The 24109-nt window shown below is 43.6% G+C and overlaps 6 protein-coding genes and 1 long non-coding RNA gene across 7 annotated transcripts; 1 reads left to right on the forward strand and 6 right to left on the reverse strand.

Annotated features, from left to right (window-relative positions):
- Positions 1-697: 697 nt before the first annotated feature.
- Positions 698-10196, forward strand: LOC135346633 (uncharacterized). Its single transcript, XR_010398073.1, has 5 exons — positions 698-2607; positions 2753-2915; positions 3036-3124; positions 3185-3295; positions 8460-10196. It is a non-coding gene; the product is annotated as an uncharacterized LOC135346633 (long non-coding RNA).
- A 1339-nt stretch (positions 10197-11535) lies between these two features.
- Positions 11536-12894, reverse strand: LOC135346563 (uncharacterized). The gene has a single exon (XM_064544227.1). The coding sequence runs from the start codon at positions 12892-12894 to the stop codon at positions 11536-11538; it is 1359 nt and encodes a 452-aa protein (XP_064400297.1).
- Positions 12895-12955: 61 nt separating this feature from the next.
- LOC135346617 (uncharacterized) lies at positions 12956-13987 on the reverse strand. The gene has a single exon (XM_064544305.1). It carries the CDS (start codon positions 13751-13753, stop codon positions 12956-12958), a length of 798 nt encoding a protein of 265 aa, XP_064400375.1. The 5' UTR covers positions 13754-13987.
- LOC135346568 (uncharacterized) lies at positions 13418-16777 on the reverse strand. Its single transcript, XM_064544233.1, has 2 exons — positions 14014-16777; positions 13418-13954 (listed from the first exon to the last, which is right to left on the reverse strand). The coding sequence occupies exon 1, from the start codon at positions 16775-16777 to the stop codon at positions 15515-15517; it is 1263 nt and encodes a 420-aa protein (XP_064400303.1). The 3' UTR covers positions 13418-13954; positions 14014-15514.
- An 86-nt stretch (positions 16778-16863) lies between these two features.
- Positions 16864-17940, reverse strand: LOC135346582 (uncharacterized). The gene has a single exon (XM_064544254.1). It carries the CDS (start codon positions 17938-17940, stop codon positions 16864-16866), a length of 1077 nt encoding a protein of 358 aa, XP_064400324.1.
- A 351-nt stretch (positions 17941-18291) lies between these two features.
- LOC135346615 (uncharacterized) lies at positions 18292-18762 on the reverse strand. The gene has a single exon (XM_064544303.1). It carries the CDS (start codon positions 18760-18762, stop codon positions 18292-18294), a length of 471 nt encoding a protein of 156 aa, XP_064400373.1.
- Positions 18763-23099: 4337 nt separating this feature from the next.
- Positions 23100-24092, reverse strand: LOC135346430 (uncharacterized). The gene has a single exon (XM_064544048.1). It carries the CDS (start codon positions 24090-24092, stop codon positions 23100-23102), a length of 993 nt encoding a protein of 330 aa, XP_064400118.1.
- Between the last annotated feature and the right edge of the window lie 17 nt (positions 24093-24109).

The raw sequence follows: 24109 nt of genomic DNA on the forward strand, positions 1-24109 counted from the left end.
CATAGAGGAGTCCTTGTCAGTAATTACTTCATTCAAGACAAAACCAGCAGCCTTCACCTTGCTCGTTAAACATATCCCCCTCGGTACTGCATTGTGCCCTGGACCTTTCTTTGTTCTGTGAGAAAACCATGCAATGGCTCGTAATCGTGCAAAGAAGCTGAGGATTTGTTGGAATAGTGGCCCGGGTCAGTTCCGCTAATGCCATTGACATGCCAAAGGACACATCAAGAGACAATCCAACCTGCTGTGCGACGTCTCTGCACAATTCCTAACCTTGTTCAGGAACTTGGACACTCATGCTGGGGTGAGAAACATTTATGTCTCATAATAATACCCCTATATACCCCTATACTTATATTATCGCTCTACGTCTCTAAAATATTGTCCAAGAAACTTTACTCTGCCTACTTTCCGGAATTAGATTTACTGTCTGTCTGTCTGTCTGTCTGTGCATGTTGGTAGATTCGATGGTTCCTTTTAGGAAGTGGACCCATTTCTTTTAAGGTAATACAATGCAGTGTTCGATGCACTGTTCATAAATCAAGCTGCTTGCTTGTCTCGTCTGTAACTAGGCAGTTTGTAGATAGATAGGACCAAGAACTCGGTAGGTCAGTTTATCGTCTAATTTAATATTTGACAAAATGGGCAATGACCACACGATATCTAGTTAGCGTACTGATAGCTAGCAATAGCTAGCAAGCGATATAGACACATAAAATATTTAGAAAATATAATAATTCATGAGCAAACACTGCATCGAACCTTAAAATCTTAATGTAAGCCTTGAAAGAAAACGAAGAATGTTAGATATCAGTAGCGACTTCGAGAGTGAAGAGGAGGAGAGTGAGGAGAGTCAAGAAAAGTGGTATTCAGAAGTTGTTAATGGGCCGTATAGCATTGCAGCCTTTTCAGAAGAGTCAATAGCAAAACTTGTTCACCGAGTGTTGCTACTCTAGTTAGCTCTGCACTGGAACGCTAGCTATTGGTAGCTGCAACAGTGAAAAAAAAAAAGCTGCAAGGCTGACTTGCAATTAATCAACTTTTGGCATCGATCACCATCCATATAAAAGGCAAATCCATATAAAGCTATAATTAGCATGGCAGTTATTCATTTAAACATTTAAATTTAAATCACATGCAAGCAGAGTGACTGTCATGTGCATCTTGTCATCTACTGAATGTCATCTACTGAATGACACATGGACTGCATGGAAACTGCACTGCTACAAGGTGCTAAGTGGATGTGTTCATAAGTGATCACTGATCAGCTGGAGTTTTTCCACGAAGTGTACTCTGCAGCAACAGGTAATTGAACACATTTTTACAACAAGATATTAGGTCCAAAACTTGATGAAAATTTTGATTAGAATAGAATACAATACAAAAATAATACAAAAATAATAGTGTAGAAACAATATATTATTTATATAATGTCTAGGAATGAATCAAGGTAGGTGCACTCGCCCGAGTGTGTTGTGTGGTTCTCATTATAAAAATAAGAAGGGCCGAGCGTACTCTTGCTCAGAGAGAAAGGTCGATATCCTAAAGGTGTTCGGCATAGACATCAGTGAAGATGTGGAAACAACTCATCCACAGCAGTGTAACAATAATATTATTATAGCTATGGACGTATTATAGCTATGGACGGAAGACTGCTCACAGCGAGGACAACTGCCTAGTTTGTTCTACTCACAGTATTGGTGGGAGGCCAAGGCTTCCGGTCATGCATCCAGTACGTCCACACAATTGCTCCTCCCACCTTCTCGCTCCTCCCACCTGCTGTCAACGATATTTTCGAATGCCCTCTTTGTTTACACATTGTAGATAAGCCGATCGAGCTGTTGTTTGTGCGAGCGCTTAAGAGGCCTGTCATGCCCACTCTGAGGGCAACATGGAGGTCACATGCAGTATGTGTGCAAAACGTGGTCATCTGAGAAATCAGTTGACAGCATGTGTGTCTGCACCTCTCAATGCAACTGACCTATTGAGCAGACGTGACCTTGACACGCTGATTAACAGGTAATATACCATTATATAATTTCACAGCCTAGCTCACCTCACCTAGAGTGAGTGCCAGTCAAACCGACCCCTGAGACGCCGCAGTTGCTGGAGGGCGATACAGATGTGTAATGAGGTCAGGACGACTGAGCGGGAGAAGCAGCTGAAGACCAGTTGAAATTCTCGGTGACAGAAAGCCTGGGGATTCAATCGGTCCTCAATTAATATACCAATGAACAAGTTACGACTTATGAAACGGTCAGTGAATAAATCCAGGAAGACTTTACTTTTTTAACCAAACAATATGCAACCAAATGTGAATTGCGGGTGGACAATCTTAAGAGTCAGCTTGTTCCCTTCACCTTCCCACTCAAGGATGGCAAGCACACAGTTGACATGCTCCACTTCGAATCTCTGGGAGAAGATTGAGTATATTACTTGTGTATAATACACTTAGACAATTTATAATGGTGTATTTTGTTTAGAGTTGGTGGGGATAAGGGCTGACCTTCCAAATTTGCAACATTGATCACCCAGTCAACACACTTGTGCCTTTGAAGCTCCAGACAATGTCTCGTACGAAAACAGTCTTCACAACAAGACATGGAGGTACTACATGATTACTACATGATTAAAACATAAAACATAAAATAATAGTCAATATTTGTACAGTGTTCTTTAGTGGAGTTCTTATGCGTTTGGGTTGTCAGGTGTATAATTATTATATACACGTACCTTGTATCATATCAATAAGGTTGAAATTGCTGCTTATGGTGTGTGATCAAATCAGAGCAGTTGCGTGATCCACCCGAAGCACTGACAGCATCCTGCAAGGCTTTGTTGCAGCTGGAGGGAAACTTGCTCATGCCAAACACTGTGTCAGGGAACCGTTTTTCAAGAAAATCCCTCTGAATCAAGTAAATTAACACACACACCCACCTTATTCCTTAATTGGATGCAGGTTTGCCCCCCAGGACTGCACATTAGTTTAGGGATTTTCTATTTCCTGTTCTCATTGATTGTAAATTATTTTGTAGGGAACTCAATCATCTAGATTGGCTCTACTGGTTGGAAGGTGAGGAGGAGGATGACCCACGACCTCCGCTCGGAACTCGAAAACAAACTGGTATGTGCTAATAGGTACACTAAATACAAATGACTAAACTGAACGCCACCATAACGAAAGGGTTCAAGAAAGAAGAGGGTTCGATGGCCCATTCATTAAAGCCCTCGATGCAGCAGCCCTCGACAATTTTAACGTCAGAAGGCAGTCCGAGGGACATTTGTTGGAAACAATGTACGTGTTAATGCCACCCATGTATGGAATAAGTTACCAATTTCAGTTGTACAATCACAAGGACCTAGCTTTAAACATAATTTATTAAGTCATTTGTCATTAGGTACCTTTCCCGGCTTTAGCCGTCATTTGACGGCAGCGGTAGTGATAATTTTCAAAAAATTGTTGTGGGTGCTGTGTTGGTGTGGGTGCTGTGTTGGAGCAGGTACCAGCACCAGCACATGCACATTGGGCTTTTAAGGCTTTTAATATCTCGAGGTACGCTTCATGGGTCGAAAGAAAAGTGACCGTTTGATAACGTTTGATAATGGCTACAAGATCTTTGTATTACAACCTCAGCGAGGTTATAGGGCAGCTAGACAGTGAGAATAACGAGAGAGGAAACTACTTTTCAGAGGGCCTGAAGAGCCGGAGGAAGAAGCTCCTGAGCATGAACCAAAGTCCTGGACCTTGTAAGTAAGTATGGAGTATCATATGTAGTCTGGGTAGCTTCAGTATGGTATGCTTAGTCTAGTTAGTACACAAGTGGACATCACGAGCCACCATTGAACTTGTAAACCTGTGTGTAGGTGAAGAAAACATTTCCCAGGAAACGCCGATACGATCTCGCAGAGAAGTTTCTGCTGATCCTGATAGAACATCCTGATAGAACTTCATGCCTTCATACAATATTGTTTATGTTCATAATTGTGAAATGTGTAAAAAAATCGTTAATTAGTGGGGGGTGGTCAGTTGCTAGGTAACGATGATGATGTCATGGTACCCCAGGATCTGGGCTACCTGTAGGAAAGTGATTACAATGCATTGTTCATGAGATAAGTATTTTTAAAGAAAAATGTGTATTTATTCTGTATTTTGTTTTTTTAGTACTTAAAACTAAACTTCTCTTAAAATTATTTCCGTTTGTTTTGTTCGTTGTGTGTGTGTGTGTGTGTGTGTATATAAGCACCTAGATAGGAATACCTTTTGTGTAACCCTTTCCATGTATGTATACGTATACATGCATCGATAAAATTATTTCAATTCAATTCAATTCAATTCAACTATCCAGGTTTGTACAATTAATGACTAACCCTTACTTGGACTTTGCTCTCCATAGGCTGACAAGCTACACGACCATACAATTATACAGAGAGCCGAGAAAATCCAAAGAAAGTTTTCTGTCGTGATGGGTCAATGCCACAACATCTACAAGTGACTGAGAGTGACTGAGAGCAAAAAACAATATACTCCACAGATATGCACATCAGTGATGCACATCAGTGATGCACATACTAGAGAAACACATTGTAGAGTGGCTGTACGAGTGGAAGGGGCTGATGGGAGAGCAAGGGAGAGCAAGGGGCAGAGTCCATCCATGCGTACTTTAATAACTTAAAGGCGTCGTATCGGAACATCTTTTAAAAAAGTGTCCAATTTCAATTTACCTATCTGCATGTGCTCATTTGACAGGAGAGCGTTTTTGCTTGATTTGTTGTTCAAAAACACAAACAAGTACAACAAGAACTGCGATAGCATATGTAGGTAGCTACCATCAATAGAAAGCACATGTTTTTTTTTTTTTTCACATAGTACCTCCACAATGGGATGCTTGTGGTTTTGGAGTATCTGAGTATCTGTCATGACTAATCTAAGTGATGAATTGTTGGTGGTAGACCCTTCCTGTTTCGTCTTTAATTTCTTAATTTGTGTGTCCTTCTTTGATATTTCAGTGAAAACAACTCACTGCCCCCTGAATATCCCCTGAATATCACTCTCTCCCCCAATGAGAGCTCTCACCTCTACATCACTTCACCTCTACATCACTCTAGGTCTACATCACTCCATGCAGTGCCACGGGACTTTTGTATCACAACAGAAGCCATTGACATACTATCACAAAAATTATAACTAGCTTTTGATCCGGTGCAGCTGTATTGTATCCGGGTCGAATGTGGTTTCGCTAATCCAGATTAGAACTTAATTTAGCTAGAGCTAGCTGAATTTTTTGGACACTGAGGTTCAAGTGCAGAGTGACACCAACTTATTTTATTTTCAAGCGAACATGCAACTGCGATGTAATTGTAATTGTTGCAGAAAACAGACACTAACAAGCTCATCAACGCTTGAAGGACAAACTTAAAGACCAGTACGCGTTCTGCATCGAAAAGAGAAGTGTTGAAGTTAGGGATAACTATTTTCATGGGCTAGTTAGATTTTGAGAGTGCTGGATAGAACCAGGGTGAGTACTACAATTATTTAACAGGGATAGATATACAGCAACAAGTCGACTGTATCCTGTCTTGCTTTTGGCGAGAAAAACATGTATGCGCCAGGTGCTTGAGTGATTTTTCATAGTGGTGCTCGTTCATGTACAATCATAGAAACAGATTGGAAACGAAAATATTTGCGTGAAACACTCTGCGTTATAGGGTGTGGCTAAATTTCCTGCCTTGACTGCAAATTTATATACTGTAGTGAATACAGACCAACTGAGATACAGCTTTGTTGGTTCTATATAATATTCCCCTACAGATTCAGCAGTGCAAAAGGTTGAAGATTTTAAACTTCCTTCAGATTTAGCTAGTGAAGACGGCTGCCAATGCTAACCTAAAGACATTCGGTTGGTGGGGAAATTTGAAGACTGTTTTGGGAGAAGTCATGAGAAGTCATGAGTTGAGGACTTTCCAAAAGGACTGGAACACTTTTCTGCTGTTGGTCAGACCGCCACACCAACGTTTGTTTCGCGTGAAATTTTTAAAGATACGGTGAAGCAAAACTGGAGGTACCTGAACGTGTAGCAAACCAAATCAGTATAGAAGACCTCAGATATGTAAGTGGATACATTTGTCGAAAAGTGCAAGCAAAATTTAAAATTTAAGTCTCCCATAAAGATGCTTATTTATTTGTGAATTTAGCGGTAATGAATGGTATGAAGAGCAGCAAGAATTGCTGCAATGGACTAATGCAATAGACTGCGGTGGACTTTGGCATGTCAGCGACAACACTTACTCCATTTCTTACTCCATTTTTTACCTATTTTTTACCTAATGGAAGAAGAAATTAGAAATCGTTAGCAGTACAAAGACACTTAACTCTGAGACGAAGAAAACTCTGAGACGAAGAAAGCTCTGAGACGAAGAAAGATGCTATGCTGCAATGATGATTTACTTTTCAAATGGAGGTCAACTGATGACATAAGAATTGTATATGAACCCAAAAATCAAAAGCATTAAGAAAGAAACTCGTAACTGATGAGCAGCAAAAGAAATTATAAGAATGTTCTGGTATAAATTAATGTTCAGTTTTTCTCTTCTTGAGAGGAGTGTTCTCAATGTCAGTAGCTAGGACATTTCTTTTTCGTGCCCTTTCCCCTCACAGTACAACAGGCGGTATTGGACAACCCTCAGTGCCTGTGTATTCTTTATAAATTCGGGTTTTCATTGACCCTACCCCTGCTGACCAAAAAAATTTTCTAAAGGGTCTTGGCAGATGCTGTTGCCCGGTATTGTGTCCACAAATGACAGAACTGCGAGAAAAACGGTGGGACAGCCAGTGATAGTTATAGTACACATGCTCTTATACCTGTAATTAGTATTTTATTTCGTTCTGCCTTATTAAGCTTCCCCTGCAACACTTGCCTCCCATTTGTCCAGAAAAGAAACTTTAACCACTATCAAATATGTAATATCGTAATGTCCAATGTACTTAAATGTCCAATGTACTTAGATATTTATAATTATGCATTAGTACTGAGTGTTAATCCTTCAACCTGAAGCTGGAATGCTTGCCTGCATCAAGATTCGAAACATTCAAACAATCGAAAAACTTGTCAAACATGAGACATCATCTTCATAGCCACACCAACTGAATTACTATAACAATAAGTTTCAAATCTTGGAAAAACTGGTCAAACTTATATGCTCGTACTTAAGTTTTGCAAAATTGTTAGCCCAGGACACAAGGTGATTCCATTCAATGTGATTCCATTCAATGTGTTTACCGTCAAACTACAAAAGAAACAACAACAAAAATTGGAACAAATTAATCATAATTATATTATCATGCACCTTACCCGCTTATTGTTATACCAGCAGTTTCTGGTGGTCTTCATGAGATGTGGTGGGTCCGACATAAAAAAAATGTAACGACCGTCTTCAGCATATAGATTCTTGGCTTTGTGCACAATTTTTTTCCCCTCATCATGTAACTATGTAACTTGAAAAAAGCACGGGTTACTTTAAAGCCACACCGTTGTACAGCCTCCCAAAATCCCAAAATATGCCGTACAGATGGTAACCACAATCTGTAACCACTGACTGACTAGAGTTTGGTAAAGAGACCCCGCCATCGTAGCGAAATAGACTTCGCTACTTCTTCTTTTTCCTCATTGTTTTCCTCCACAGTCTTCTCAAACTCCAACAGATGATTGTTGAGGTCACCCAGAACAGAATTGTTTCTATTGGTCAACCATAATTATACCCTTATGGCGCGACATTTTTTTCCCGTGAATAAATGTTGTGGGTGTGACTTACTGCTTACCAGAAGCCACACCTTTAATGTTTGCACGTTACAGCAGATAACAATTTTTGTGTAGGATTGCTAACCCACGAAAACAGCTAAAATTAAGTGTATAACATGCAGCATGAACCGCGAACATTTATAACCGCAAATTTAATATTCCACGCATGCATGCTGCAAAAAAGGCGCTATTCCACGAAGATTGAATTGTTATGTTACCGTATATCTTCTAATTTATCGGACACTTCTAATTACCCGGACACTCTTTTGGGCAATTTTTGTTGTTCTAATACAACGGACACTCCAGTACTTTAATATTACATTTGTTCTAAATATCCGGACAATACCTTGAAAAGTTGAGTCATTCATAGACGGCAAGTAAGACTTAGAGTGCTGCAGTTAGATAGCCTTTGAGTAGCTAGTTTTAGATAGTTAGTGCAACTATTCAGTCGTACCTTGTTCTATTAAACTTAGCTAGCTCGCATGCAGCTGCTTGCTTGTTCTAATTATTCCGGACACTTTGCATGCTCTATAAAAGTCTGTTCCAATTATACCCGGACAATTTCCAAAATAATTATTTTTTGCTGTCCGATAAATTAGAAGATATACGGTATTAGAAGATATACGGTATTAGCATACCTTACACTTTTTATAATTACAACAGATCCCTCTCGGAATTCAACCAAGGGACGAAAACAAGACTGAGCACATGATTGAGAAGTATGTGCGGCTGCCTATGGTAGAAACAAGTGCAGATGTGTACGTTTCAACTGTTGACCAGACTCATCAAGTTGCCAGGGCCATTGGTCATCCACCAGAAGACGGCGAGAGGAGCTCAGAAGGCTAGAGTGAATTCAGTATCACCATCTGGGAGACTGGCAGGGCTTGTTCCCGTCGTTGCTGACTGGCACACCAAAGTCAAAGTGCTTGATGTGAGTAAGTAATTGTTTTAACCATTAACACAACACATCCATGCACTTGGTGATTTGGAAGTACTTCTACTCTATATACTCAGCGGGAGACCATGGTACCCTGTACCAACTTAGTTGAGCAGGATAAATGTTGTGAAGACACCAAAGAACTCTTCACCAAAGAAAAATGTTAATGCGTGCAAAAATTTTATCATAACCGTTACATCTGGTTTACTTGTGACTGCTGCAATGGCAACTTTTCAGCTGAAGTCACCACACGACTATCCAACCAATCAGTTAGTTCCCGGAGCCAACACAATTTGGACTCTTTCCGACAGTGACAGGGAAAGTGCTTACGCGATATGTAGTGTTTGATAGGTTTATCAATTTTAAGTTCACTCAGACAACAAAATCAGGAAAAGACCACATCTCAGTTCAGCTGTTGCGTTTAGACTTGGAGTTTAGAGATGCCATAGATGGCGAGAGAGTTCTCAGGTGTTGGAAGTACATGATTCCCACTCTTATACATTGACAGCTATTATGGAGTCGATTTGTCAATATTGATGGACTACCAGGGAAGAATATCCCAGTTGACTTGAACATTTGAACAAAATAGCCAAGGCAATTCTTTTCCTAGGATCTAGGATCGAACAAATCAGAGAAAGCAGAATAGGTCGAGCTATACTGGACAATTTCAATAAAATGAACGAAGTGATTACATCTGGTGGTTCGCACCGAAGACTGAAGGCCCACAAAGACATTGAAGTAGTAGTGGGAGAACTAGTGAAAACGCGAAAGCACTCCAAATTTCCACATCCAAAGAACATTTTAGAAGCGAAGGACAGGAAAGAATTGCTGGATTGAAAATTGCCAGCATCCATTTAGATTGCAATTATTGTTATGCGATACTAATTATTATAAACGTTGTTCTCAATCATGCATGCATTAAAATTTCAACTTATCTTAATTTTTGCTGTCCTTGCTCACTATTACTATTGCTCACTACAGTCTTGCTTAAATGAAAGCGTGCAACAAAAATTTAATTGAATAGTGACATAATTTTTAACAATTAGTACACAAGCAAATTTAACAAGTCTTAATTCACACTGTCCACAAGCACATGTCCGCGCACAAATATCACAACACAAACATTTAAAGGTTGCATTAACATGAACATAGTAATGTCTTCAAACACATACATTTTAATGTCCTTATCAAAGATCGGCATTGAAGGAGAGTGAGTTACCACGGATACCCTGCCTGTCTCTTGAACGTAGCTGCCAACGTCATCTGGTAGGCCAACGTGAACTATTTGTCTTATGTTGTTGCAATCAGTCGTTGCAATCAACTCCCATTCCATTCCAAAGGCTGCTGTCTGATAAGGCTGCTGTCTGTTTTAAATAGCGTGACAATTTTTGATTTTTGATCACTTTCATTAGTGAACATTTCAACGAGGCGAAAATCGGGGAGATCAGGTGCATCTTGAGAAAACAAAATAATCGGCCAAGACACTCCTTCAGATAGAGATATATGTCAGCACACACTCCAATTGTACGACCGTAAATAATTGTTTTAGGAAACTGAATTAGTTTGACTCTTCAGCAAATGATTGAAATGTTTCGGTAATACTTCTGAAACTGTTGACACAATAACTCAAATTCACCCTGTTAGGCATCTTGTTACGACGAATGGCCTTTGTAGTCCAAGTGTGCGACTCACAGCAGTTTTTGTTGCAGTTGCTGTGAGCGCCATTAGGTTCACTGCTTTTGGTATCAGACTACGCACTTCTCCAATTCTTGCTAACAAAGGACGAAAGTGTCACCCCTGGAAAAAATTGCTAAGTTAAATATACACATGAGTTGATAATTCACCATTTCTTAACACAATGAGCCTCACCAATCACGAAAGCTTTCAGGCGTTCAGCATACACATCCCCATCCCCCTCCAGTACAACTCTTTGTGCCGACAATCATCTCCGGTGTGAAGAATACTAGTTTAAACTTCCCCATGGCCACATCAGCGTTCAGTTGACTGTTAGTCACTCCACCAGATATACTGCTGGGGTATGTGGCAACCTGAGTCATACAGATATAGTCACCAGTGATTAGTATCTAGACTAACAATTGACGGAGGAAAACGAAGCTTCGTCACTGGTGCTGCCCATACCGGCTACTGTAGCATTGACGGAGGAAAACGAAGGCTGCATGTGAGGCTACTGTTGAGCATGGAGCATTGACGGAAAATGAAGCTTCGTCACTGGTGCTGCCCATACAAGCATGTGAGGCACATGGAGCATTGACGGAAAATGAAGCTTCGCTGGTACTGTTGACAGCAGCATGTGTACTCACACTGCAGAAATGGATTAATCATTTTGTCTGTTTTGCCTCCAGGTATACTGCTTCTTTAAATTTTGTTCTCTCTTTTATATAATTGTTTTTCTTCTATTTGATGTGAGTACTGATAACCATAAATGCCTTGCGATTGATGTTAAGGATGATGTGATGCAGCATAAGCAGGTGTCATATGTTCTGGAAATCACGGAAACATTTACATGGACTGTTCGTGTACACAGCAAATTGGTTGATATTTCGTGCACACCTCTTGCCCAATTTCCATGCACTCTTCGTTCTGTGACTCTGAAGTTATACACCTAACCCTAACCCTAACCAAGGGTTTTGGGCGCGGCGGGGGGCGGGCGCAAGCTCATCACACAGATCAAGGTAATTGAACAACAATACATCTGAGTCGGCCTGATGGGCTGACTGACTAGAAAACAGTGCACAGAAAATAGAAAATATTACAAAGTTTTATTTACTCTCTATGTCTATTTCAACAGTCTTCCTCTTTTTGAATGGTCTTACTCGGTACTCGGGCAGCAACTGGAAACTTGTCATCTTCATCACTTTTTTCTTGAGCTGATGCTATGTCTTTGACCTTCTCAAGCAACAAAACTGATGCATCGGCAGATTTACTGATGATATTTTTAAGAGCAGCAATCTCATCCATCCTTTCTGTGAACAATTTTTCTCCTTCAGTTATAAGATCTGTAGCTTTTTGTTTCTCTGTTTGAGTTTCTTGGTCCACAAGCACTTTTGGCATTGGCTGAACTTTGCTCACTTTAGGTGACATCTGAACTGGAGAAACAACCACTTCGGCAGATTGAGTAAGATCAAGCATAGGCACTTCGCGGACACATGAAGAGTAACCAATTTGCATGGGGTTGATATTAGGATTAGTCAGTTGAAGACTTGGAGGGTAAGCTGCACCAAGGTAGGCACCAGGAGGAGGAAGAGAATACATATTGTTTAGAGATATTTTTCCTCGTTTCATAATCTCTTTTGCAGCTACACAGTGGTGGGTATGTCCAGAAGCTAACATGCTCTGCATGGTGTGCTTGCAGCCTACAAGCTTGTCCCACAAGATGAATCTCTGTTGAGACACATTTGGGTGACTTTCTTTGTTGAAGTAAGGGATAAGTTCTGGCATGTTTTGCATGTTTGTCTTGAAGCATCGCACAACTTTGTCAAAATTAAACTCTCCACTCAGCAAGAGATGAATAATGCTGCAAGATGGAGAAGCTATTTCCAAACAAAGTTGAAAGTATGCAAAACCGTGTGCCGAAGCTGCAACAAGGCAAAGAATACCATCAAAAGATTTCGAGTACTGGTACTCCATCCCTTGGACTGGGTGGTCACTACGGATATGTTTGGTTATGAACGGCATGTCTCGGGCTTGGACTTCAAAGAACATGACTGCACAGGTCTTGTAGTCTCGGAAGTTGATTGCACTGCCACTCTTAGTCGACAGAGTGTGCAATCCACCACCTCTCATGATGGGAAGGAGCATGGCATCCAAGAAACGATTGCAGAGGCCCTGACAAGTGTCGACAGTTATGCCAAAGCAGTTCTTCATGTTGATTATGCAGAAGTCTCTGGAAACAACACCGCCAAAATTGATGTCTTTTTGGAACCTGGGCTCGTCACAAGGTTGATCAAAGTAGACTAAGATGGCCCCCTTCCTCATGCCCCTGTGCAGCGAAAGCACATCGCCATTTTCCATTGCAAACCTCACAGTTTTCACTGTGAGTCTAATTCTAAGTACTTGTAATGTAGGAGCGGCCGAGTACACACGCGTTCCGTGAGCAACTTCACCATGGCGATTAACCAAAATAACATCATGAGCAGACATTCTACAAATTCACAAAAAGTGTGATAATACTACACTACAAAAGTTTCAGTCTTTATATAGTTCACAGAATGCCACAAGAGGCCTTTGAAGGGATTCCTTCAGGGTCTGCCTTTTCTCCAGTGGTTTCTATGTATTCGCAGTCAAGCTGAGACTTGTTCCTGGTGAACTTCCTTTGCTGCGTTCCGTCTACAGCCAGCCGAGCATGAATCATGGTTTTGGCTTTGGCAAAGTGTATGCAAAGGTTGAACCACTTAGCTTGTGGCTTGTATTTTTTCACATCGTTTGGTTCTTCGTCATATTCTGTGACTGCATCAGACGTGGAAAGCGTCACAGTCCCTTGTCCACTGGAAAGAGGTGTGACAGCTCCCACTTGTAGAAGGCCAACCAGAGGAGCAGGCATTCCGGTTATTGCACTAAGGGTCTCCAGGTCCCAGCCAAACCCAAAGTTAGTTCCAGAAACAGGGAAAGCAATGGTCACAATGTGCCCCTTCAGCCAGCTCACAGTTCCCCGGACATACTCTTGCACCTGGTACCTGTTGGTGGATTGCAGTGTGAAAAGGGCAGCTTCCAGATACAGCCAGGTCTCGTTGGCATCACAGACAAATTGCGTGCGAACAGCAAGAGGGATTTTGGCCTCCCTCTCAGGGTTTCTTCTGAGGAAGCTGAAGCAATCCAGGATGAAGAGCTTGTGAGACCTGGTCTTCAATTCTCTGTCCAAGTGCTTGTACAGAGGAAGATCAAGGACAGGAATGCTTAGGGGGTATGCATCTTTGTCTTTTGGAAAACCGTTGATCGGGTCGACATAGATGTCTGGATAGAGGGGGTGAGGCATTCTGTTGTCTGCCAATATCTTGTTCATTGGCGTCGGATGCTTCCACTCAAAATGCTCAAAGGCCCACTCGATGAAGAGGCCTTTGAACTCCTTCCCATATCCCAGTTTCCTGATCTTGACTGAGGGCACTTTCACGGGGTATCCAAGGAGCTTGTCAAAGAGTGAGTCTTTGTCGTGTGGATACAGACACCACAGGTGCACCCTCTTCGTCAATGTACCATTGACCACCTGCGAGTAAAATCGATGAATGAAAGTGCACAGGCCATCATTCTATCAACTCTACTCACCCCATACTTCGTCACAGTCGGCATCAATGTCTCCAGGTATGACCTTAGTAGTGACAACAACGGCACCTTCCTCCAGAGGGACATCTTCTTTGAATTCCACTTGACCTGAATGAGGGGCAGTGCCGACATCAATCTCGCCTCGCTTACAGATATCCACTACTACTCCTCACCTTCTGTCATTTTTGTGTTTGCAGACAGCCCAGCCATTATCTTCTCCAGGTACTTGGCACGCTTCATGTCTTCGGCCATGTCCCCAGTCTGCTGCATGAGGATCTTCACCTTGTGGGGCTTGGCAACCTTGGGGTCAGGATTCTTGAGTTCTATGGCAGTGTAAGACCCAGGAGCTATGAGACCAACCAAAGGCTGTGCTCCAGGCATCATTCTGATCTCTCCGTCTACCTCTTCGTCGGATGGATCCTCTACAACAGGTGTCGGTTCTGGTGTCGGTTCACAAGTAGTTGTGGTACACTTCTGATCAGTACAATTGATCTCTTTAGTGCATGGGTTTGTCTCAGTAGATTTTTTAACCCTCTTAGTCGGAGCAGGATTGAGTTTGAAGACTCCATTCAAACTCCAAGTGGCATGCCATCATCCATGTCGGTCACACTTGTCAGGCGCTCAATTTGGTCTGGTCTGAGAGCAGAGAGTGGCACTTTGCTGAGTGGAGTCTGTGGCAGCTGAGTCGACAATTTCCACAATGGATGCGGTCTGACTGAAGTCAAAAGGTGGCTTCTCCAGGGGACTGCTGGCATCCATACCTTCGTCTGTAAAGTCTTCCCCTTCCTTGAATTGCCTCATGCGCTTCTTGAACTGTTCCGTGCGTGCCACCTTCTTCCTCTCAAAGTCCAGTTCGGCTTCGGTAAGTTTGGTGACCAGTTCGTCGTCAAGAGGGCCATCAGTGTACTCTTTAATGCGCTCTTCAGCCATCTTCTTCCTTCTCTCAAAGTGCTCTCTCCTCTGTTTGTTGTGCTGCTTCCAGTGCTCTTCGTATTCTCGTTCCAGCTGTTTTATATCAGGGGGGGGCCTGTCAGGTTGGTCAAGCGACTTAGACTTGCTTCTGATCAGGTCAAGGAATTCCACAAAATCAGTCTTTTTTTGCTTCAGCCACAGTTCAGCCTGGTCCCCTGCACCTGGATTGGCTCTGTTGAACTTGAGGACTTCCTCGTTGTGCAAGCGAACCATGTCTGCCAAAGCTTGATCCATTTCTTGTGGAATTTCCACCGGCTCAGTCACACGGGAACGTGCCAGCTTCACAAGCTGTGATCCCAAAGTGTTTACTTGATGATCGGGAAAAGAACCAGCCAAACTCATGCTCAGGAATATTGCAATGAAAGAGATTGACAGTAGGGTGGTCATGATGCCAACTTTATATAGTCGTAAAACAAAAAGAGCGTCCTTTAAATAGAACATACAAGGCGAAGCTATACAAAAACAGGAAATGAAACTAGCTACACATGCAATAGTCATTAGATTGGTCCATTTGGTCTAGTGGCGATGAACACTACATGTTCTCTGTGACTGGCGATGCACATATGGTCTCCCCATCAGTCAGACCCAGGACCCCTATCTTAGTCCTGGGCGACAGCACTTTTCCGTCCACTTTTCCGTCCATTGTCTTGAATTCCACTTCCTCAGGTGCATGCACATCTCCGTTGTCAAACAGCTCCTTTGCAATCTTCATCAGGGTGTTGTTTGTAGATATTTTGTAGTGTTCTTCGTTGTTGTTGATTTGAACAATGAGTTCAATTTTCTGGGTAGAAGGTGGGGGCATGGGCATGCAGTCTTCGCCTTCTGTGCAAGGCCTCTTCCTCGGGTTGGCAAAGAAGTTAGCCCTGTCCTTCTTTTGAACTTGCCCCAGCACAAGTCCGTAAATGTTGATAGTCTGTCCAAATTCTTCTCTCATGCTTTTGATGTCTGGGTCAATGTACTGGTTGTCAGACGTGAACAGAGCCACATTAAGAGTGAGGCCTTCAGAAGACACCATCTCAATCGCTTTCAGGTAGACATCGTTGGCAGAGCAGTCTGTGGCGTTCTCAGACAGAACAATTTCCTGCATGGGTCTGGGAATGATGACCTTCTGTTTCTGAACAACAGGCTTGGGCTTTGGCTTGGGGGGTTTGGGCTTGGGGTGGTGGTGCTTCCTGAACAGGAGGTTGCCGTCTGTTTGTTGTTCGCCAGTTGCTCCGTCCCAGTTGGTCGGGGAGACAGAGCACAGGGCTGCAGTGCATTCGGGAGTGGGATAACCTTTTTCAGTAAAAACAACGCCTTGGGCCGACATGAAGGAGGTGGGTGGAACTGGAGGTCCAGGAAAGCCACCCTTGCCGTTGGCTTCCACCATCATGTCTTCGTTTGCACAGCAGCACTGCACAGCCGTTTGGTGAGCAACACAGGCTGCAAAGGTATTGAGGTCCACCGAAGGTCCTCCGACAAGGAAGGAAACAGGTGCCAATGGACAGTTTTCGTAGTCCACACGGATCTCGATGAGCTCCCACCTCTCGTCTTTCTCTGTCTTCAGTTCTTCTAGCACCGATTTGTCTGGAGCCACATGCACCCAGGTGGGTTTTTCTCCAGGGCACTTGACTCTGAAGTTGACCTTGAACAGCTTGCCTGGGAAGTACTTGGCAATCATGCTGTGCAGGGTCCCAACAGGGTCTTTTGTCCACTCCCATAGCTCTTCCACTTCTGTGTAGCCAACTGTCAAGTTGAGGCGGATTGCTTGTTTCAGAGAAGACATGTTGGCTGGAGCTGTAGATGCCAGTCCCATTTGGAGCCCTCCTTTTATACAAATCACAGTTTTATGTTTTCATTAAAAATTCCTTTAAAGGTAATACACAGTTTTATGTTTTCTATCTACATCTGTTCCTCGAATGTTAATGTCACATGATTTCCAGTCTGTATCAAGTCTATGGCTTCCTCAACAGTCACATCAGGCAATGGAGCTGCCATCACTGCTTCGTCTCCATCGGTGGTCAGGTAGTAGACTTTGTAGCCTTCAAAGTTAAATTCTCGATAAAGGTCATGGTAGAGGTCTCCAATGGGCGAAGTCTTCTTGAACCACCTGACAAAGGGTGCTCCATCGGGCAATACAGCACTGAACTTTATCATTTGCTGTTCCAAGAGCAAAGCCAGGCCCTGTTTGTATGCATACATTTCCTCTTCTTGGACTTTGCTGCGAGAAGCTTTGGGAGCAGGCATATGCACTTGAATGCCTGCATGAGAAAACACTTTCTTGACAGACAGCTGAACGTGTGGGTCTTCAGAAGCCAGCACAGCTCTGGCCAAAGGTTTGAAAGGGTTGCCATCAGAGCAAGACATGGGGTGCTTGTAAGCTCGCATCATGTAGACAAGCAGTTCCTCCACGTCGTAGACCAAGGAGGGAGGTATGGGAGTGTGCATGGTGTCTTCAGACCTCAGATGAAGGTCATTGTTTGAACCCACACTGAACACAACACTTGTGAGAGGGTGGTACTGAAAGAGTTCTCTGTAGTTGTGACTCCCCTGGTAGGGCATGCTTTCGGACACAGACAGCATGCTGTCTGTCTTCCAGTCTGCATGCACTATCTTCTTGTGAGTCACAGCAGGGGAGTTTTCTGGGCTGAACCCAAAGAGAGTCTTGAACTTGGTGTCCTCGATTTCCCACTGGTTGTAGGCCATCTTCACTTGATAGGTGAGCTCAGAGTCCCTCCTGACATAGCCAAAGTAGTTGCTGGGGTCTTTGACATCCATGGGTTTGCCATGAACTCCCCCAGTGTTGTCTGGTTCCTCCAGGCAGAGGGGCAGGATGAAGGTGTCGTACACATGCATTCTGTTGTGGGGAGCAAGTGCACCCATGCCATGCTCTGTGCTGTCGTCTTCCTGCCACCTCTCTGTGCAGTCGACTTCGTACACAATCACATCACTTTCGCTCTTGTCCTTGAATCTGAGCATTTTCACGTCTGGAGCATGCACATTGGGCTCCACATTGAAGCTATCTATCTTGATGGTTTTCAGGTCTGCAGATTTGGGGTCTTTGTGATCTGCATCAGAAGTCCAGGACTTCACACTCTGCACATTGGTTATGGTGGTCTGTCGCCTGTCCACCACTCCAGCCAGCTTCCACTCCAGTGCCTGTTTGTCTTTGACATCAATGAGTTGGTCTGGCTCGACAATGTCTGCAAACTCTTGCTGCTGCTTCAGTGTCACAGGTGCATGCTTTGACCTTGTCTTGGGATCTGCAAACTCTTTGGCCACATTGTGTGCATTTGTGAAGTGCAGGGGAAGGCTGGAGATGTGAGTCTTTCAGCACATGAGAGACTCTCCCTTGAAGTTGCAGGGCAGGCTCCCTGTGGCCGGAGCTCCCTTGTACTTTTCTCCAGGAATGATGCCAACGTTCTCCACAAGTGCCACCACCTCTGGAAAGTCGTAGTTGCCAATCAGAGCAATGCCTGTGAGTTCTGTGAAGATGGAGTGACCCCTCCTGGCAACTTGTCCAGTGGAGAAATCCACACAGGTCTCAGAGACACTGAGTGGCAGGGAGAGGAAGGGACCCACAGGGTTGAGCCCGTTGATTTCCATGGGAAGACCTTTGGTGACATCAGACATGTCAATTGCCATTGTGTACTCTTTGGTGTCTATCAGAGTGCAGCCAAACTGGTCCTGGAACTGGTCTCTGCTCAGAGTGGTGTGAGCACCAGTCACAGTCTTGAGCAGTTCTGGAGGTATGTCTGGATAGTTTTCCGGCTCTTTGGCAATTTCAGATGCCAGGTCCATCACCACATGAGTGGGCAGGTGTCTGTTGAGCACCTTGTTCGCAGATATCGCAGTTGACACTAGTCACACTTTGTTCAATAACAGTAGTAGACAACAGAAACAGCATAACACTCATAACCTAATCATAACCTAGCTTGCAAGAACTTATATACAGAACACATATAACTCTAGATTGTTCTACCTAGTTCTCTAATGTCAAAGTTCAGCAGCAGCTACAGTTCTAGAACAAACATTAACTAGAATAATCTAGATGTACAGTCTAAGTGAAGAGTTCACCTAATCACTACACTTGTGGTTTACCACTTGATCAATTACTTCCTCTAACACTCCCACTTAATTTATCATGTGGGGAAGACATCAGTTTCTTGAGTCCCATGTTACGACGTAGCTTCTCAAAATTTGCCTTGGGTAACGGTTTCGTAAAAATGTCGGCAATCATTTCTTCGGTCGGGCAGTACTGTAAACTGACTGTGCCGTCACTGACAGCTTCTCTAATATAGTGGTGGCGGATGTCGATATGCTTTGTCCTTGCCTGTACCACTGGGTTCTTAGCTATACATATAGCTCCTTGATTATCTTCCATGATAACGGTTGCTTGCTTCTGTGATACATGGAAATCCGATAGAAGTCGTTTGATCCATACAGCTTCTTGGGTTGCTGTACTCAGGGCAACATACTCTGCCTCACAGGTAGAGAGTGTGACAATTGGTTGTTTCTTGCTTAACCAACTGACAGGTCTGTTACTTATGAGAAACAAATTCCCACTCGTTGAGTGCCGGTCATCCAAGTCACCTGCATAGTCTGCATCAGAATAGCCAATCAGACTACTTCCATCCTCCGTTTTCCTGTATTGCAAGGTAATGTCCAAATTTCCCTTGAGGTATCGTAAAATTCGCTTCACAGCAGTTAAGTGAGCTTCTGATGCCTTTGAGCTAAATTTTGACACGACTCCCACTGCTTGAGAAATGTCGGGTCTGGTTGCAACGGCAGCATACAGCAAGCTTCCAACTATCGATTGGTACATCACTGAATCCACAGCCTTGCTAACATTGTCATCCTTTCGTAATCTCACATTTGAATCAGCAGGGGTAGAGACGGGTTTAGCATCTTGAAGATTGTATTTTTCAAGCATCTTTAGTCGGGCTTTAAACCTCTCTATCTCTCCGTCTCCTTTGTACTTGATCTTGAAGACCCACTTACTGCCAATCGTTTCTCTTCCTCTTGGCAGTTCCACAAGATCCCATGTCTCGTTCTGTAGGAGTGAGTCATACTCCAAATCGGCTGCTTCTTTCCACTCATTTGAGAGATCACCTGCCAATGCTTCGTCCATAGTATTTGGTTCAGCAATCTGATGTGCTACATAAGCCACATGTGGAATACTGGCTGTAGCTGTGTCAGCATACTCATCTATTCCAAAACGAACAGGAGGTTGCCTGGTGCGTTCAGATTGTCTTCTCTCTTCTGACTCAGCCTGCTCCTCCTCTGTCTCTGATTCGATATCAGGGTTTTGCTCTACCTCAATTGTTTCAAGTAGATCACCTTTAGGGACTTCCTCTGTTTTCTGTCCAAAATCTTGCTCATTGAAGATCACATCTCTCCGAATATAGATTTTCGATGTCTTCTCATCCAACAGTCTGTAGGCTTTCGACTGAATAGAATATCCGACAAACCGAAGTTTCACAGCTTTCTTATCGAGCTTCTTTCTCTGCACATCAGGTACATGTGCATATGCCATACAGCCAAACACTTTCATGTGTGCAATGTTGGGTACGTTTCCATTCCAGACTTCCATTGGTGTCTTCGTATCCTTGATAGCAGTTGTTGGAGTACGGTTTCTGATGTACGCTGCAGTTTCTACAGCTTCAGCCCAAAATCTTTCAGGTAATCCTGCATGAGCCATCATTGACCGAGCTGTCTCCATGAGGGTTCTGTTCATCCTCTCCGCAACACCATTCTGTTCTGGAGAATGTGGTACCGTAAGTTCCTGGCGTATACCTTTTGACTTCAGATAGCTCCTAAACTCCTTAGACAGGTACTCTCCTCCGTTATCGCTCCGCAATGTACCCACTCTCTGACTGCAGTCATTGAATACACGAGTTTCAAATTCCTTAAATTTCTCAGGAACTTCAGATTTACTTTTGAGAAAGTAGACGGCACAACATCTTGAGTAATCATCGATGAAAGTGACAAAATACTTGTTTCCACCAATAGAGTCCGTAGGCATTGGACCGCATACGTCACTGTGCACAAGTTGAAGCTTCCTCTTGGATCGTATTTCTCCCACTGCCTTGAAAGGTTTTCGTTTCATCTTTCCAGCGATACATCCCTCACAAAATGACAGCTTAGCTCGTTTTGGTAATTTGATACCAGTAGCCAGCTTCTTGTAGGACATATTTTTGATGCATTGCTCACTTGCATGTCCCAGTCTAAAATGCCATACGTCAAAATTGTTGTCTTTCTGAGCATTCACCAGTGTTGCTGCCTCAGAAAGAATCGCTTCACAATCGAGTTGATAGAGTTTATCCACCAATGTTCCCATTCCATGGAGATGTCCATTTCCGTCTCGAATCCAGCATCGAGAGTGACCAAACTTGATGAAGTCTCCTTTGGATACAGCTGCTCTTACTGAGAAAAGATTACAGGCTAGCTTAGGAACATACAAAACCTTGCACGTAACAAATTTCTTTGGTTGGCTAACTTTGAAGCACATCCTCAAGTGAACACTTCCAAAACCAACTGCATCCACAGTCCGTCCATCACCTAAACCAACTTTCTCAGGAACCTCAAATTCTTGGTAGTCAGTCAACAGTTCTTTGTCCCAGGTCATATGACTGGATGCTCCAGAATCTACCAGCCATTTACCATCTTGAGATCCATCTTGTGATGCTGCAAATGCACTGCCTTCTTCAGACTCGGATTCTTTGTCTTCCTCTCCAGCAGTCTCTGCCTTGTGTGATGGTCCCTTCTTTGCTTTGGGACAGTCCCGTCGAAAATGACCTGGTTGTTGACAACCATAGCAAATAGGTTTCCGTGGCTTGAATTTCCTCTTTGATTCTCCTCCAAACAGTGCTGCATCTCCTCTTTGTGCATCAGAGTTTCCTGAGTGTCCTCGTCCAAGCATTTTCTGCTCCTCATGAGCTAGAGCTTGCTGCACATAGTTGAGCGAGATACCGTCAACCCGGGCTTCCAGAGCAGTAACAAGTGTGGAGTAGCTTTTGGGCAAGCTTCCTAAAAGAGTAACCACCTGGTCTTCTTCAGCGATAGGAGCACCAATTGCTGCTAATCGGTCCGTCAACTCCTTCATGCGCTTCAGGTGTTTCTCGATCGATGTCCCCTCCTTCATCTCCATCCGGAAGTATTGCTTCTTCAGGAAAAGTTTGTTGGCTAGAGTGTCACGCTCAAAATGGTTTCTCAGGGCATCCCAAGCTTCTCTCGGCTGCTCATACGACGTCACAAGATACAACTGAGAAGTTTTTATCGCCAGGACAATTGAAGAGAATGCCTTCTGCGACTTCTTCAAAAACTCAGCACGGGCTGCTGCTGTCGCATCCTCTGCAAGCTCCTCGGTTCCGTCCACAACTTCCCAGACACCTTTTGCAAGTAGCAAGTGTTTCATCTGGAACTTCCAAGTGGTCCAGTTAGAGTCATCTAACTTATCGATCACCCACTTCTCATCTGTCGTAGCCATAGTCTAGTCTTGAACAAAATTCAGTGTAATAAGTCCGTAGGGATCTGGGCCCATAACCTGTTCGCAGATATCGCAGTTGACACTAGTCACACTTTGTTCAATAACAGTAGTAGACAACAGAAACAGCATAACACTCATAACCTAATCATAACCTAGCTTGCAAGAACTTATATACAGAACACATATAACTCTAGATTGTTCTACCTAGTTCTCTAATGTCAAAGTTCAGCAGCAGCTACAGTTCTAGAACAAACATTAACTAGAATAATCTAGATGTACAGTCTAAGTGAAGAGTTCACCTAATCACTACACTTGTGGTTTACCACTTGATCAATTACTTCCTCTAACACACCTGCTGGATGGCTGCATGTATGACCTTGGACTCCATTTCTTCTCCCTCGTCTGAGTCAAATTCCATATGGAGCACACTGTTTTTCTTGTCTTTCTTTGCCTCTCTGAGCTCTTTGGCTGCCACACTGCTTTCGGTCTCTTTGGCCGCTTTAGATGTGCCAGCTTTGGCAGTTTTGGTTTTTGGCTTGGGAACATCTCCCTTTCTGAGCTTAGTCAACTCTTTTCTGATGTCGTTAATGCTCAGTTCCGCCATGTTTTCAAAATTAATGACAAAAAACCCAGCCCATCAGCCCTCCTATCACAGAAACATGCCCACAAGGGGCGCTATCATGCCTAAAATGTTTGTAATTCCTCCAAGGAAGCCACCTCCCCCTTGTTGCTGCTGTGGCTGAGGAGGAGGCACAGAGTAGCCCACTCCTCCGTTTGGAACTGCAGTGGGGGTAGCTCCAGGTGGCAGTGCGTCCACAGTGTGCACATAAGACTTGTACTGGTTTCCTCCACGCTTCTGGTTCAGCAGGGCTGGCACCAGCTTGTGGTCTTCTCTTATGTTTCTAGCTCCCAGAACGGTGAAGACCATGTCTGGGGCTTTGATGTTGCCACCCTTTTTGGCCACATGCAAAAAAGCGTCTTTGGTGGGATGCCTGTCGTAGAGAGGAGAGTCTTCGTCTGAATCGCTTTCTTTGCTACTCAAAGGTTCCAGAGGGTCTGAACCAACAGTGTCCTTTGTCCCTCTCATGGAGCTCAGAGCAGTGATGACTTGTCCATGCAGCTCTCTTTTTCTCATGTTGTCGTCGTCGCCAGTGAAGTCTATTGGCAGCACTTTGACACTCTTGCTCTGGTCTGCGTTCTGGGAACTGGTGCCAATCATGCCAGTGAAGGGCTGTCCGTCGTTTGTGTGATGTGCGTCTAGGGTGATGAAGTACAGGTCTGTCTCTTTTCCACTCTCGCAAAGTTTGTGAGAGAGGTTCATGACATTGCTGGCAATTTTGACTGCAGATTTGTCCTTTTCGTCTACCTGAAGAAGGTCAGGCCCCGGGGTCTTTTTGTCAGAGTGGTCTTCACTGGTGGGGTCGTGCTTCTCCTTGACATGTTGTGCATGTTCTGGAGTTATCATGTTTCTTTGAGTGGCAAAGTGCCTCATTCCAGTGTGTCTCAGGTCCACATACAAGTGGTCCTTTTTAGACCTTATGGGTTTGGCAGGAGAGAGGTCATCTTTGCTGGCCTTTGCTTCTCTGGCTGCCAACAGTTGCTCCAGCAGCTGCCTTCTTTTCTCTTTTGATGAGTGAGACATGGTCTTTAATTAGAATA

This window comes from Halichondria panicea, chromosome 13, assembly GCF_963675165.1.
Source record: "Halichondria panicea chromosome 13, odHalPani1.1, whole genome shotgun sequence".
NCBI lineage: Eukaryota > Metazoa > Porifera > Demospongiae > Suberitida > Halichondriidae > Halichondria > Halichondria panicea.